The 11,820-nt window shown below is 30.6% G+C and overlaps 2 protein-coding genes across 4 annotated transcripts; both read right to left on the bottom strand.

Annotated features, from left to right (window-relative positions):
• Positions 1–338: 338 nt before the first annotated feature.
• Positions 339–7,104, bottom strand: RIC-3 (RIC3 acetylcholine receptor chaperone). 2 transcript variants are annotated; one of them, XM_018520709.1, is made up of 8 exons: positions 6,715–7,104; positions 6,074–6,427; positions 5,145–5,431; positions 4,864–5,071; positions 4,033–4,085; positions 3,199–3,356; positions 2,933–3,119; positions 339–1,192 (listed from the first exon to the last, which is right to left on the bottom strand). In XM_018520709.1, exons 1-8 carry the CDS (start codon positions 6,854–6,856, stop codon positions 743–745), a joined length of 1,839 nt encoding a protein of 612 aa, XP_018376211.1. In that variant the 5' UTR covers positions 6,857–7,104; the 3' UTR covers positions 339–742. The 2 variants fall into 2 exon arrangements, with proteins under 2 accessions (XP_018376211.1, XP_018376210.1); XM_018520708.1 differs by lacking the exon at positions 4,033–4,085 and adding an exon at positions 4,431–4,570 and having other exon boundaries at positions 6,715–6,856.
• Positions 7,105–8,153: 1,049 nt separating this feature from the next.
• On the bottom strand, positions 8,154–9,108 carry LOC108769635 (28S ribosomal protein S36, mitochondrial). Of its 2 annotated transcripts, none has more exons than XM_018520710.1 (4): positions 8,972–9,108; positions 8,798–8,855; positions 8,517–8,692; positions 8,154–8,301 (listed from the first exon to the last, which is right to left on the bottom strand). In XM_018520710.1, the coding sequence occupies exons 1-4, from the start codon at positions 8,993–8,995 to the stop codon at positions 8,284–8,286; spliced, it is 276 nt and encodes a 91-aa protein (XP_018376212.1). In that variant the 5' UTR covers positions 8,996–9,108; the 3' UTR covers positions 8,154–8,283. The 2 variants fall into 2 exon arrangements, with proteins under 2 accessions (XP_018376212.1, XP_018376213.1); XM_018520711.1 differs by having other exon boundaries at positions 8,155–8,301; positions 8,517–8,689; positions 8,972–9,105.
• Between the last annotated feature and the right edge of the window lie 2,712 nt (positions 9,109–11,820).

The raw sequence follows: 11,820 nt of genomic DNA, 5'->3' as shown, positions 1-11,820 counted from the left end.
ATATATATAGATTTTAACCTATCAAAAACTAGATACATTAAAATATACGATTTTTGCTAGATTGAAATCAATATATAATGTAAATAATATATACAAAACTTTTAAGTGAAATATAGAGTATGTTCTAAATGAAATATATGTTTGAGTCTGAGACTTAAAATATAAATATATTGTTTAACTTCAAAAAATTTAAATAAAAAGTTAATAGTTATCGATAAAATGTAACTAAATAAAGTTAAAAAGTTAAGAGTCTAAAATGTAACTAAGTTAAGTTAAAATTATTTAACTTTTCAACTTTTTAACTTTTAACTTTTTAACTTGGCATTACCCAACCCTGGCAAGTAATAATGTAATAGGTTATAGGTCGAAGTATCTATGTCATCATTGCATTGTGGCACAGATAGCACTGCCTCTCTTTCTTTTGGCCCCTATGATTAATAAATTTACAATTCTATAAAATGTCAAATATAGTGATTTAAAAAAATCGGAAATGTAATACATATAACATTTTAGGTATCTGGCAGTGCTTAACCAACAATTTATGCATCTTCATATTAAACCAGCTTTCTTATACATATGTATTATGAGATAATCATAGTTATTTTCATTATAATAAAGGGACTTATTAAAGATTGGTAAACACTGATCCATTTTTGAACAAACAGAATTACTTTTAAAAGTCTTTTCACTCTTAGCTGGTTTCTTTTACTTTTATTTCTTTTTCTTTATGTTTTCTAAGTTTTTAATCTAATTTGTCGTCATCCGTGTCTTTTCCTAAGTATCCTTCCTCTTCTTCCTCTTCTTCTTCCTCTTCTTCTTCCTCATCTTCATCTTCCTCATCTTCATCTTCGTCATCTTCATCTTCCTCTTCTTCCTCTTCCTCTTCTTCATTTTCTTCTTCCTCTAGTTCCTCTTCTTCTACTTCCTCTTTATTTTCCTCTTTCTCTAGTTCCTTTTGTCCTTCAATTTCGACTATCTCTAGTTCCTCTTCTTCATTTTCTTCTTCCTCTACTTCCTCTTCAGTTTCCTCTTCCTCTATTTTTTCTTCAATTTTATCCTTTTCTTCTTCTCTCTTTTTTTTATCTTTCTCCTTTTGCAATATTGTATTTTTCATATCTTTTACATCTCTAATTTCCGCTTGAGTATCCAAAACCCTTTTTTTCTTACCATCTGGATTTTCAGCTTCTGAATCCTATAAATCAAATATGATTGTTTATATTATGTAAAAATTTATTTTAAATTATAAAATAAATAATTGAACATAAAAAATAGATTATTTATTAAATAAAATAAAGGATGAGTCACAGTTTTTAATCATAATCTTTGCTCAAGATAAATTTTAAATTGAAATTTAAATATTACAATAACAAAACAATTCAACGTCTTAATTTGTTATCTTTGGGTGCAAAAAAATTTTGGTTTTCAGTATAAAAAGTTTTATTTTAATTAATCTATATAATATTATCCATAATATTGAAATATTCAAGTGCAAATATACAACAAGATGAAGTCAAATTTTCATATTAATGAGAGCATAAAATAGTAATAAATTAACTGTGAGAAATTTTCCATCGATTATTCATTCAATAACATTGAACAAATAATTTCTTTATTATTTGTGAAATACAATACCATTCTGATACGTTTCCGATTTGTCTGAGTATTTCCGTTGGGTGAGAATTTAGTCATTGAAGCCATAGTTATCAACTGATCAACTACCGATCTTAGAAGAATATAAAGTTCAGAGTAGAGAGTCTTGAATGTTTACAAACACAGTATTTAATTTACTTTATTAGTAAATATTTCACGATGTGAGGTTTAAAATAATTTTTGAACAATTTTGAATAAATATATGTAACTAGAAATATTTTGCAAAACAAAATATTTATTTTTAATAAATATTTTCATAAAAAGTTTAATCCTTAAATACTTTTGTAAATTAAATAATACTGAGAATAATTTATACGTAAAATAAATAAACCTATTCTATTTTTTAAAATGCAATTATATTTTATACATGCATTTTATATTATTGCATTTGTAAAAAAACATAAAAGATTAAGTATTAAATTAACTACTATTAAATTAACATTTTTTCTATTATTTCTACTAAACTGCAAAAAAATATAATTCGATTAAATTATGTGACTCATTTTATGTAATTACTAAACTTTTAATATCAATGTTAAATACAGTATATTATATCTCAAATATAATAAAATATATCATTATTTGTATAGCTGTAATGATTAATATGTTAATGTGACTGTATAATAAAGTGTTGTTTTTTAAAAAAAGCAATTTGCATAACATATTATCTTATTAGTATTATAAAATTAAGTAAAAATAAAATAAGAATTCATAAACTTATCAAAAAATTACAAAAATTAAAAACAAATTCACCGTATTTAGTAATTTGTGTGAACACATGGACATAAACAATATTAAATAAATGTAAATTACATATTTTTTAAAATAAAATATAAATTATCTGTAATAGATTACATGAGATAGATGGCCAAGTTGTAGAATACGCTCTTTAAGTTTAGCAATCTATTTCAGCATCCGGTATTTTTTTGACAGAACTTAAATTTGTATTTTAACAAGCCAGTGTATCTTATATTAAAATTAAGATATTAGTGAAACATAAGACGTACAAGGCACTAGTTATTAATATTTCGAACAAATCACAGAGAATTGGGATAGAAATAATAAACAATGAAATCAGCGCATCACTCATACCCATACATGTAATAGCCAAGAAACCATTCTTTGCACTTAGTTCTGCATTTAGTTCCTGTGATTTGTGATCTCTATATTAAGTAACCTATACAGAAGTTAGGCAAACAATTAAATGAATGAAAGAATCACCAAATAAAACAAGGCTCCGCAGATTCATTTGATTCTGTTGGTAATTCTAATATTTCCTTACAGCTGGAATCTGGTCGAGACTGATGAGAGAGAGAGTCATTTTGCCTGAGAGAACAACTGGAGCGTCGTCATCGTCCTCTGACTTTTCAGCTTGAGTTTCTGAATCGGTTACTAGTAATTCACATTGTGGTGGAAGTGCACCCTCTAAATATATAGATGTTGGCGGCGTTTTTTCTCTTTCAATGTTACTGAAACAGAAATAATAAAATTCAATGAATCATGAAAATACTAATAATATGAATAAAAATATAAAAGAAGGAATAATACCTTGGTGTAGGAATAATGGGAGTGGTGGGTCTGCTACATTTCTGTCCACTTTCACAACTAGCTGTCATTTCCATACCCATGACTTTAACAGTTGGAGATTGTTCTGTTATGTCTAATTCTTCATCTTCCTTACTATGTGATTCCTGGTCTGCAGTGTCCTATAAATTAAATTCTTAATGTGCTGCTTTTTCATTATTTACTTCTTATTTTATACATCTTTTAAATAAAAAAATATTATAATAACACATATGTAGTAATATCGAAGCCATCTTGCTAATTAATGTGATGTAAGAGCTATTTTATATATACAATTTTAATATAACAAAATCCTTAGAATTAAAAAAATGTACTATGTTAAAAATTCTACGTTTATTTGGGGAAAAAAAAACAATTACATAAATATATGTACAAGTCATAAAAGATGTCATAGAAATCCATATATATAATTTTCTTTTATACATTTTATAATATGCTACATCAACAAGATGTAAAATAAGCGGATCTCATGCAAGGCACACAATTAGCACTTGTAACTGAGAAGCTCTGGGAGGAGCAACTACTGTTTCACTAATATTTCAACAATATTTAGCATTGAGACAAATCATGTATGTCTTTTCTTATGTAAAAGATAAAAGAATAACGGCATTCTACACTTAAAACACTGAAATACTGTTACTGTAGACTCATGTCATGATGAAACTATTGTATATAAGTCTAAGAAACATTTAATGTGATAAATTCATTATTCGTGAAACTAGTGCACTGAAAATAGAAAGTGGTCCACAAACTCTTGGTTACTCTTGTTAGAAATATTTTCTGAGGCAAGGGATATACCTTAGAACCGCGATCGACCCCTGCCAGACCATTGGACTTTGGAGACCCATCTACTACTCAAAATGTAAAATATTCAATGTGAATTCTGGTATCGAACGCATATTCTGACTTAAATGTTTGTACTGAATATTGTACTTGACTAGTACACATCAATATGAATCTTATATAAATTATAAACGTTTAAACCAACAATTTGTAATGTTGCAACAATTATCTGCAAGCATCGATATTTGAAAAAGCCAAATATTGAAGATAAGGTCTTATACTAAATGTACAACATGTTTAATGTACATTGGATGGATCAAGCTTGTAACGCAATCAGAACACAGTGACGTGCACATTTCTCTAACGACTAATAAACTGAAACTGTGAATGGCGTCAAAATTAATCTGATAAACCTTGATTTCTGGTTGAGAACTCGCGTTATGCTTTACTGAACGTGATATGTTGCCCATCTGGACAACAATTCTTTCCATGGCTGCTTCCGTCTCGACCAATCGTTGTCTCAGTTGATCTATCTCTATGTCTCCTGCTGCTTCTTGTATTCCAGCATGTAGAACATTACCAAACGTGTTCAGAATATAAGTACGAATAATTGCAATATGCACATTTTTATTCAGAATCTTGCAATGTATATTCGCATGTATAAATACGTGTGTGTTCTAATTGTGCAAACCTTGCAACACCATTTAAAAATCTGTCTTAGATACTCAAGAAAACATATATCTTAAGTTTCTCCGAAAGAATTAGTTCCTCATAAAAACATTGCGTTGATGATAATGTAAATGAAATATGATTTATAATTGTAAATATATTTGTAAAAGCACTTACGATCGTTTAATTCCTCAATAGTTGGAGCAGTCTCGTACGGTGACTTTTCTCTTAGATAATATGGGTTGATTGAATGGAATTTGGAATGCCCTCCAGTCATTGCAGCAGCAAGAGCTTCTGGACTGAATACCTTTCTCCGAAATTCCTTTTCAGCAGCTGCTCCTGGGTATTCCGAAATAATCTCGCTATCGGTATTCTTTCTAAGAATCTGTTAATATAAATTTTAAGTCTTCATTGCTTCCAAAATTTTGTTAGAATTATTTTATAAATTCATACATTACCCTAATAATGGTATATATGAAAAACACGATTATTCCTATTGTATACATTGGCATAACAATTCCCATGCTGGATAGGATGGTGGAACCTTTGGGTGGAACAACGTAACCAGCACCACCGAGAGGTGGCCTCATTTTTGGCAATTTTGGCATAAATTCGCCGGGTGGCGGTGGCCTGTCGATTATCTTTGGTACAATATGAGAGGATGGTATGGCCCTTCCCCTTTCTCTCAGCGCAGGATGCATTCCGCCTGCATGAGGAGGAGTACGACGTTCTTGTTGTATAGCATCTGTACATACATACAAAAATTTGCTTATAAAATATATATACTATTTGTCTCAATTCACGAAAACATGTTTATTTTATATTGATATTCTAGAGTTTAGTAGAGTCTTGTGTTAATTGCTGCAATATATAATTAATTAAAAAATCAGGAAAACTGTTACAAATGTATTAGACTGGGTAATCTAATAAAATTTAAAATACATGTTGAAAACCAAGAGATAAGAGGAATATAATAAATCATTAGTATGGATATATTTGAAATTGTCTATAGAGGCTAGGCTTCTTGTCTGCCAAATATTATGCTTATTTTTTTTGGCATTCAGCCAAGGCAACTGAAATCCGTTTTTCCATATATATTTGATGATGTGATGCATTAAAATGTAATTCTCCAAGATTATTTTTTTATATAAGCGATTTACAAACCATGTAGTCACCATGTGTGATCAAAGAATATTAATGTAAAAATCAATCAATTCACATAATAAACCATATCATATTAAACTGTTATAAAAATTACAAACTCACAGATTTCAAGAATACATTAGGGAAACAGTTACAAGGGTTAATTAGTTAATTATATCTGAGTAATATGGCAAAATTAATTCGCTAGTGGGGCTCAATTCTTATATATCCTTGCAGTTCTTACTGTGTGGCATTAAGATATGATATCTAATAAGATGAGGTGTCCCTAATTGCGACAGTGGGACACCAAAATTTATTTTGAGGCAAAGGGAGCTATTGAATGATCTAATTTCTTCCAGCACTTGTTTATAGGTTTTTCCCAAACTTTCTCTTTCGGCAAGAAAAGACGACAAGTCTATGCCGCATCTAGCTAGAACCTCTTCTCTACACAAACTCGCGGTTTGAGGGGTCAGCTTGCTAAGTTTTAAGGCGTCTCTCACGCGTGGATCAATTGGATGATGTCTCAATATGTTTTGACACATTTCTTGCATGATGTCCACTGCAGTGACATCGCTTTCGAATATCACTTCGCAGCACACTGCATAAATATATAAACAATAAAGTACTCCTTCAGTGAATTTCATCATTCAAATCAATCAATAAGCAATAATTTTACAAAATGTAAAAATACATCTTTTCAAAAAATTTTTACTCAAATAATTCTTATCTATTTAATTCTATAATCTTTTTTAAATAATTCTTATTTATCCAAATTTAAGTTATTTCATACAGATAAGAAGTATAACATTCTCATGATAATGCGATGTTTCCAGCGACTTTTCTAACGTCGTCAACAGATTTGGGCGTAGAACTTTGGAGCCTTACCATCCGAAGTGGGGTGATGTGGAATGACAAATCCTATGAACATAGGTTGCAGAATTTTCGGCCACAGCACGGTGAAGCAGCCGATCACGACCGCGAGTATAAAAAACGTTTTTCTTGGTCCGAAGTCCGTTACCTCGGCCATTTTCGCAGTGGGTTTGTCGTTCGTAAAAATTTCGCACTTCGAGAAAACTTCGATAAAACTACTCAGATCGCCTCCTCCGCGTTCACGTACGGATCAGTAGATGTCGAGAGGAGGAGGGACAGCGGGACGGCGGCAGCCGCCGAAGTCGCAGCGCACTGTCGTCTGCTATTTTTGTCATATCGCAGCAGGGCCGTAAAAAGACGCTGTTGCCCGATACGTCATTTCTTCCCAAGTTTCAAATGTGGCTTTCCGAAATTATTGCAACAAAATCTTGTGCTCCACACTAAAAAGATCATTGAAACGAATGATATATAAAATTTCGTAGAACTTAACTTTCCACCAGTTGTTGCGCCAATCAAGTCCTTTATACGAAATGTATTACAATTTTGTGCAAATTATCTTGGCGCTAATCAAATTATTGATATCATCTTTTATACAAATGATACATATTACTTCAGTTGAATAAAGTTAATTTTGCAATATAATTTTTGAAGGAAAATTAAAGCTATTATTATTTGAACTGGAAAGACCTTCAATGAAAATACAAAAAGCTACATATCGCTTAGGTTTATCATATATAAATTAATAAAACTATATATAAATTAATAAAAAAATTAATACAATTTGAGTTTTACTTTTTAGTTTGGTAGTTTTTTTTTCGATACGTATTACCTAAGTTTTACTATTTGAAATTGAATGCTTAAAGACAATACTTCATACATACAAATCTCGAGTTCTATATTTCCAAAAATATTACTAATTGTTAAGCTAATACTATTGTTACACTAATAGCAAGTAAACGTAACATTTTTTTTTAATATAGATGTAGGAGATAAGAAAAAAGAGAAATAAGCTTTCATAAAAATTCTTATGTTATGTAAGATTATTTTGAAAATCACTACATCCAGAGATGCAAAAGAGCATTTTTAATCCGACTTTTAAATCACAGATTTTGGACTATTATTGCACACCCCTGTCTGACCTGTCTCGTTAATAGAAATGAATCAAAAACAATCAAGAATAGTGATTTATTTTAAGTCCCATAGTATTTATATCCCAGAAAATCGTGTAAGGAAATTGAGAAATAATGTCGTCTAGCTTAAATCGTGTGAAACGCAAATAGAAAGTTGCAAAATAACATATTTAATTAGAATTTCATTGTCGTAGATCCCGGATTAACAAGAATCGGCTGTTATTGGAATGAGCTAAAAGTTGTGCCAGAAATAGCAGGCCCTGGCAATGTCACAACTCACAGGAGACCTTGCCCGATAGGTGGCTGATGTAAATATGAAATAATTATACTCGCAGCGTGGGAACTCTCTGTCACGTTCATTTATTTTAATAACACATTACACCAAATCGGTCAATAACAAAGTTAGTTACCTAAATATAGATCTTACAGTATCCTAAATGCTTGCTTTGCAAACTCACTCTGGTCCGCCACGCTGAAACAAGCAACAAGCAAGTATCTGTACACAAGATTCAATGTAAAATAAACTAAAAAACTTATAAAATATAGAATACAAAAAATTATATATATATATACATATATATTTTACATTACAATTATATTACATTATATATCATAAATATTAAGCTAGCACTAAAGTATACATGATTCATAATATAATTTGCAATTCAAATAACCGTCGAAACTTACATTGATATATTCTATTTCCTTCTGATCTATCGGCCGTCTCTGATATCGCAGTGGCAAGTGAATGTCCTCTATCGTTGGCAGAACGATCACCTGGGGGCCCGTCGCACCACCCGCGCTCTGCTGCATCTGCGCCGATCCTGGTCGCGTAGGTGGCGCAGCCGTCGTGCCCGCAACTGCTAACCAACAACGCGGATCATGGATCGCGGATTCGTTGGCGGGGATATTATTTTTCACGCAGAAGACGATCGACGATTGTTTATGCTATTTTTTGTCTACGTTACCTGCGCGATCGATGCCACCCTTGCGGAACTTGATCATCGGCACATGCGGCTGGACTACCTACGAAAAGACGGCGTCAGTACCTGTGGCCGAGTCGCGGGAATATGATAGTCGCTTTCCGCGCGCTGTCATGCCGTAGGAGTGATCCGGTTCCAGCGAGGATCTGCAGTACTGACCTTCCAAGCCTTGCTTGCCATCATAATTTTTTTCTGTAAGGAGCAACCGCGTGATACCCCACGACTAATTTCGTCCGCTGCAAAAGGGTTCCTCTAGTCCTCTCGATACATCGCAGTAACGTACAGATGGCGTTTTGGCACGGAGGCACACCTCTCTGATGAATCTCAGGGCTCTGATTCAGGGAAATGTTTAGCGGTTTAGTTTTGCACGGCAGAGAGATGAGATAAGAGCATCTTGCGCCTATACAGGCACTTTTACGTTTCTGCGAAAATAATAGAATTAAATGTATAATTTATTATAATCTTATTATTAGTTGAATAAATTTACTAAATAATTATAACGATCCGATATTATACATGATTCAGAATTTAAAAAAACTTTTTGGTGTTTTTTTATATTTTTTATTTAATACATTCATTGTAATTGTGCGATCAATCTTTTTATTTTTATTACTGTCTATTAATTTTTTATCCTTCAACTAAGTAATATTATTTGATATTGCGTGCTATGCTAGATATTTACATAATTAAAAAAAAAACAATTTTACTTGAAAACAAAATAGGCTAATTATAATAATACTAATTAAATACTAACCAAATAATAATACTAACTAGATAATAGATTTATTATAATAGTGTACTAGTTATAATAATACTAGTTATAAATATACTAACTAAAATTATTAAAAAAATAAAAAATTGAAAAATAGAATCTTTCTTTTCTTTTATTTCGCTTCAATATATTGGATTCGTTTCTTTTCTATGTATTGTTAGTATAGTTGCATATTACAATGTTACATTAATAATAATGATTAGTAATGATAAAAATATATTAATATTGATTTTATTTTGTTCAGTATAGGTAACACTATGATAAATATGCATTCAAAAGTAAGACTTGCAGGCCAATGACAAAATAACGTGTATATGAATTATTGTATATGAATAATCATGAATTGTAGATTGGATTGCAATTATTGTATTACAATTATTTTGTATTACATATAATAAATATTGCAGGGTCCAGCAATCTTTGAATGTCCTTTTGGATCTTGGAATTATCCTGGAATTTAATGTATCCTAGAAAACTCCTGGAAAATCTCTGGAATTTCAGGATTAACGAATTTACATCTTTTTTATTGACATGAGACTAATATGGGTTCGCACATTTAAAACATACGCGGACATATCCGAAAATCGCATGTGATCACTCATTTCTAACAAGGACACAAATTCTTAACAAGGATTTGTGTGAATTGTTTCTAACACAAATACAAAATGTTTTTTGTTATTATAAATATTTATAATATTATAAATATGTGTAGCATTAATAGATACTGAAAAAAAATATTATAAATATTTTATTTGTTACATATATGTTAAAATATATATTATAACATGACTGCGAGTCTGCATTTACTATAATTGGTAGTGTAAGTTGTGGGGCGCAGGGTGGCTACAAGGTGAATTCACCCGAGGTGGATCGACTCGGAATTTACCCGAGTTCGATTCCACCAGCGCCCCACGTGTTTGGGTTTTATCCGCTATGCAAATTTATATTTGCATAATTTATATACAGGGTGTTTGGAAAATAATGATAAATCTTTCGCATAGGGGCAGAATGGACTAAACCGAGAAGAAAAGTCCATTTTACAATTTTCGCAATAGTTAACAAGACATTAATTGCTAATATTGCCGAAAATTCGTCTTTAATAATTTTTTACTCAAATACTATCAACTTTACAGAAAAACTGCAAGAGACAAAAATTGTTTATTTTCTTCTCATAGGGTTCTAAGAATTTTTTTGGAATTTTTCAGAATTTTTTAATACCATAAAATAATTTATCATTATTTTCTCATATTGGTAAAATGAGAAAATGCAATACTAAAAAGTTGATTAAAAATTCTAAAAAAATTCGTAGAATTCTATGAGAAGAAAATAAACAATTTTCGTCTTTCGCAGTTTTTTTGTAAGGTTGATAGTATTTGAGTAAAAAATTATTGAAGACCAATTTTCGGTAATTTTTAGTAATTAATATCTTGTTAACTATTGCGAAAATTGCAAAATGATAGAGGACTTTTCTTCTTAGTTTAGTCCATTCTGCCCTTATGCGAAAGATTTATCATTATTTTCCAAGCACCCTGTATATTATATATATATATATATATATATATCGAAGTCATCCATGTAAAATTCTTCCTCCTTCTCCTCGTCCCCCTCAATGATGAGGATTATGTCATTATCATTGAGGAGGACGTCCTTGGCGAGGACGACGTCCTCCTCTTTTGATTTATAAATCTGTAAAAATATTCCACCATTAACGGAACTGCTAATGGTGGAATATTTTTGCAGATTTATAAAAAAAATTGTTCTTAATTATGATATACGAAAATCAATATTGATTATTAAATGATAACGAGGAATTATGTGTATCTTTGTAGCATGTTTTATAATATTATAAGAATATACGATGATGTACAATAATGTTAAAAAAACGTGGTAGAGAGAGTAAAAAATTATTGAAAATCAATTAATATTCAGCGATTTTTTTGTAATTAATATCTTGTTGACTATTGCGAAAATTGCAAAATAGTAGAGAATTTTTCGACTCAATTTAGTCCGTTCTATTTACACACGAGCGTTTTGCCAAAACTTACCAGACACCTTATATATATTTGTGTGTGTGTGTGTGTGTGTGTGTGTGTGTGCGCGTGCGTATGTTTGTATAATATTGTAAAATAGTCGACTTTTTTTACGACCAACTGTTACCAACCGAAAATTGTTTATAATGTAATTTTTTGATAAAATAAAAAGTGACTAGGTTTATATACATATATATATATATATA

The sequence above is a fragment of the Trachymyrmex cornetzi genome, unplaced genomic scaffold, assembly GCF_001594075.2.
Source record: "Trachymyrmex cornetzi isolate Tcor2-1 unplaced genomic scaffold, Tcor1.1 scaffold92, whole genome shotgun sequence".
Taxonomy (NCBI): Eukaryota; Metazoa; Arthropoda; class Insecta; order Hymenoptera; family Formicidae; genus Trachymyrmex; species Trachymyrmex cornetzi.
The sequence above is the reverse complement of the archived record's forward strand: the minus strand, read 5'-3'. Positions and strand labels throughout refer to the sequence as shown.

Excerpts from the sequence above, each read along its gene's own strand:
- RIC-3 (XM_018520708.1), bottom strand. The coding sequence starts at position 6,856 with ATGGCCGAGGTAACGGACTTCGGACCAAGAAAAACGTTTTTTATACTC. Across the intron at positions 5,432-6,073 it reads TCATATCTTAATGCCACACA|ATGCTATACAACAAGAACGT; the intron begins GTAAGAACTGCA and ends ATGTATGTACAG. Across the intron at positions 3,357-4,430 it reads GTTCTCAACCAGAAATCAAG|GACACTGCAGACCAGGAATC; the intron begins GTTTATCAGATT and ends TTTAATTTATAG.
- LOC108769635 (XM_018520710.1), bottom strand. The coding sequence starts at position 8,995 with ATGATGGCAAGCAAGGCTTGGAAG. Across the intron at positions 8,856-8,971 it reads TGGCAAGCAAGGCTTGGAAG|GTAGTCCAGCCGCATGTGCC; the intron begins GTCAGTACTGCA and ends GTCTTTTCGTAG. Across the intron at positions 8,693-8,797 it reads GGGTGGCATCGATCGCGCAG|CAGTTGCGGGCACGACGGCT; the intron begins GTAACGTAGACA and ends GTTGTTGGTTAG.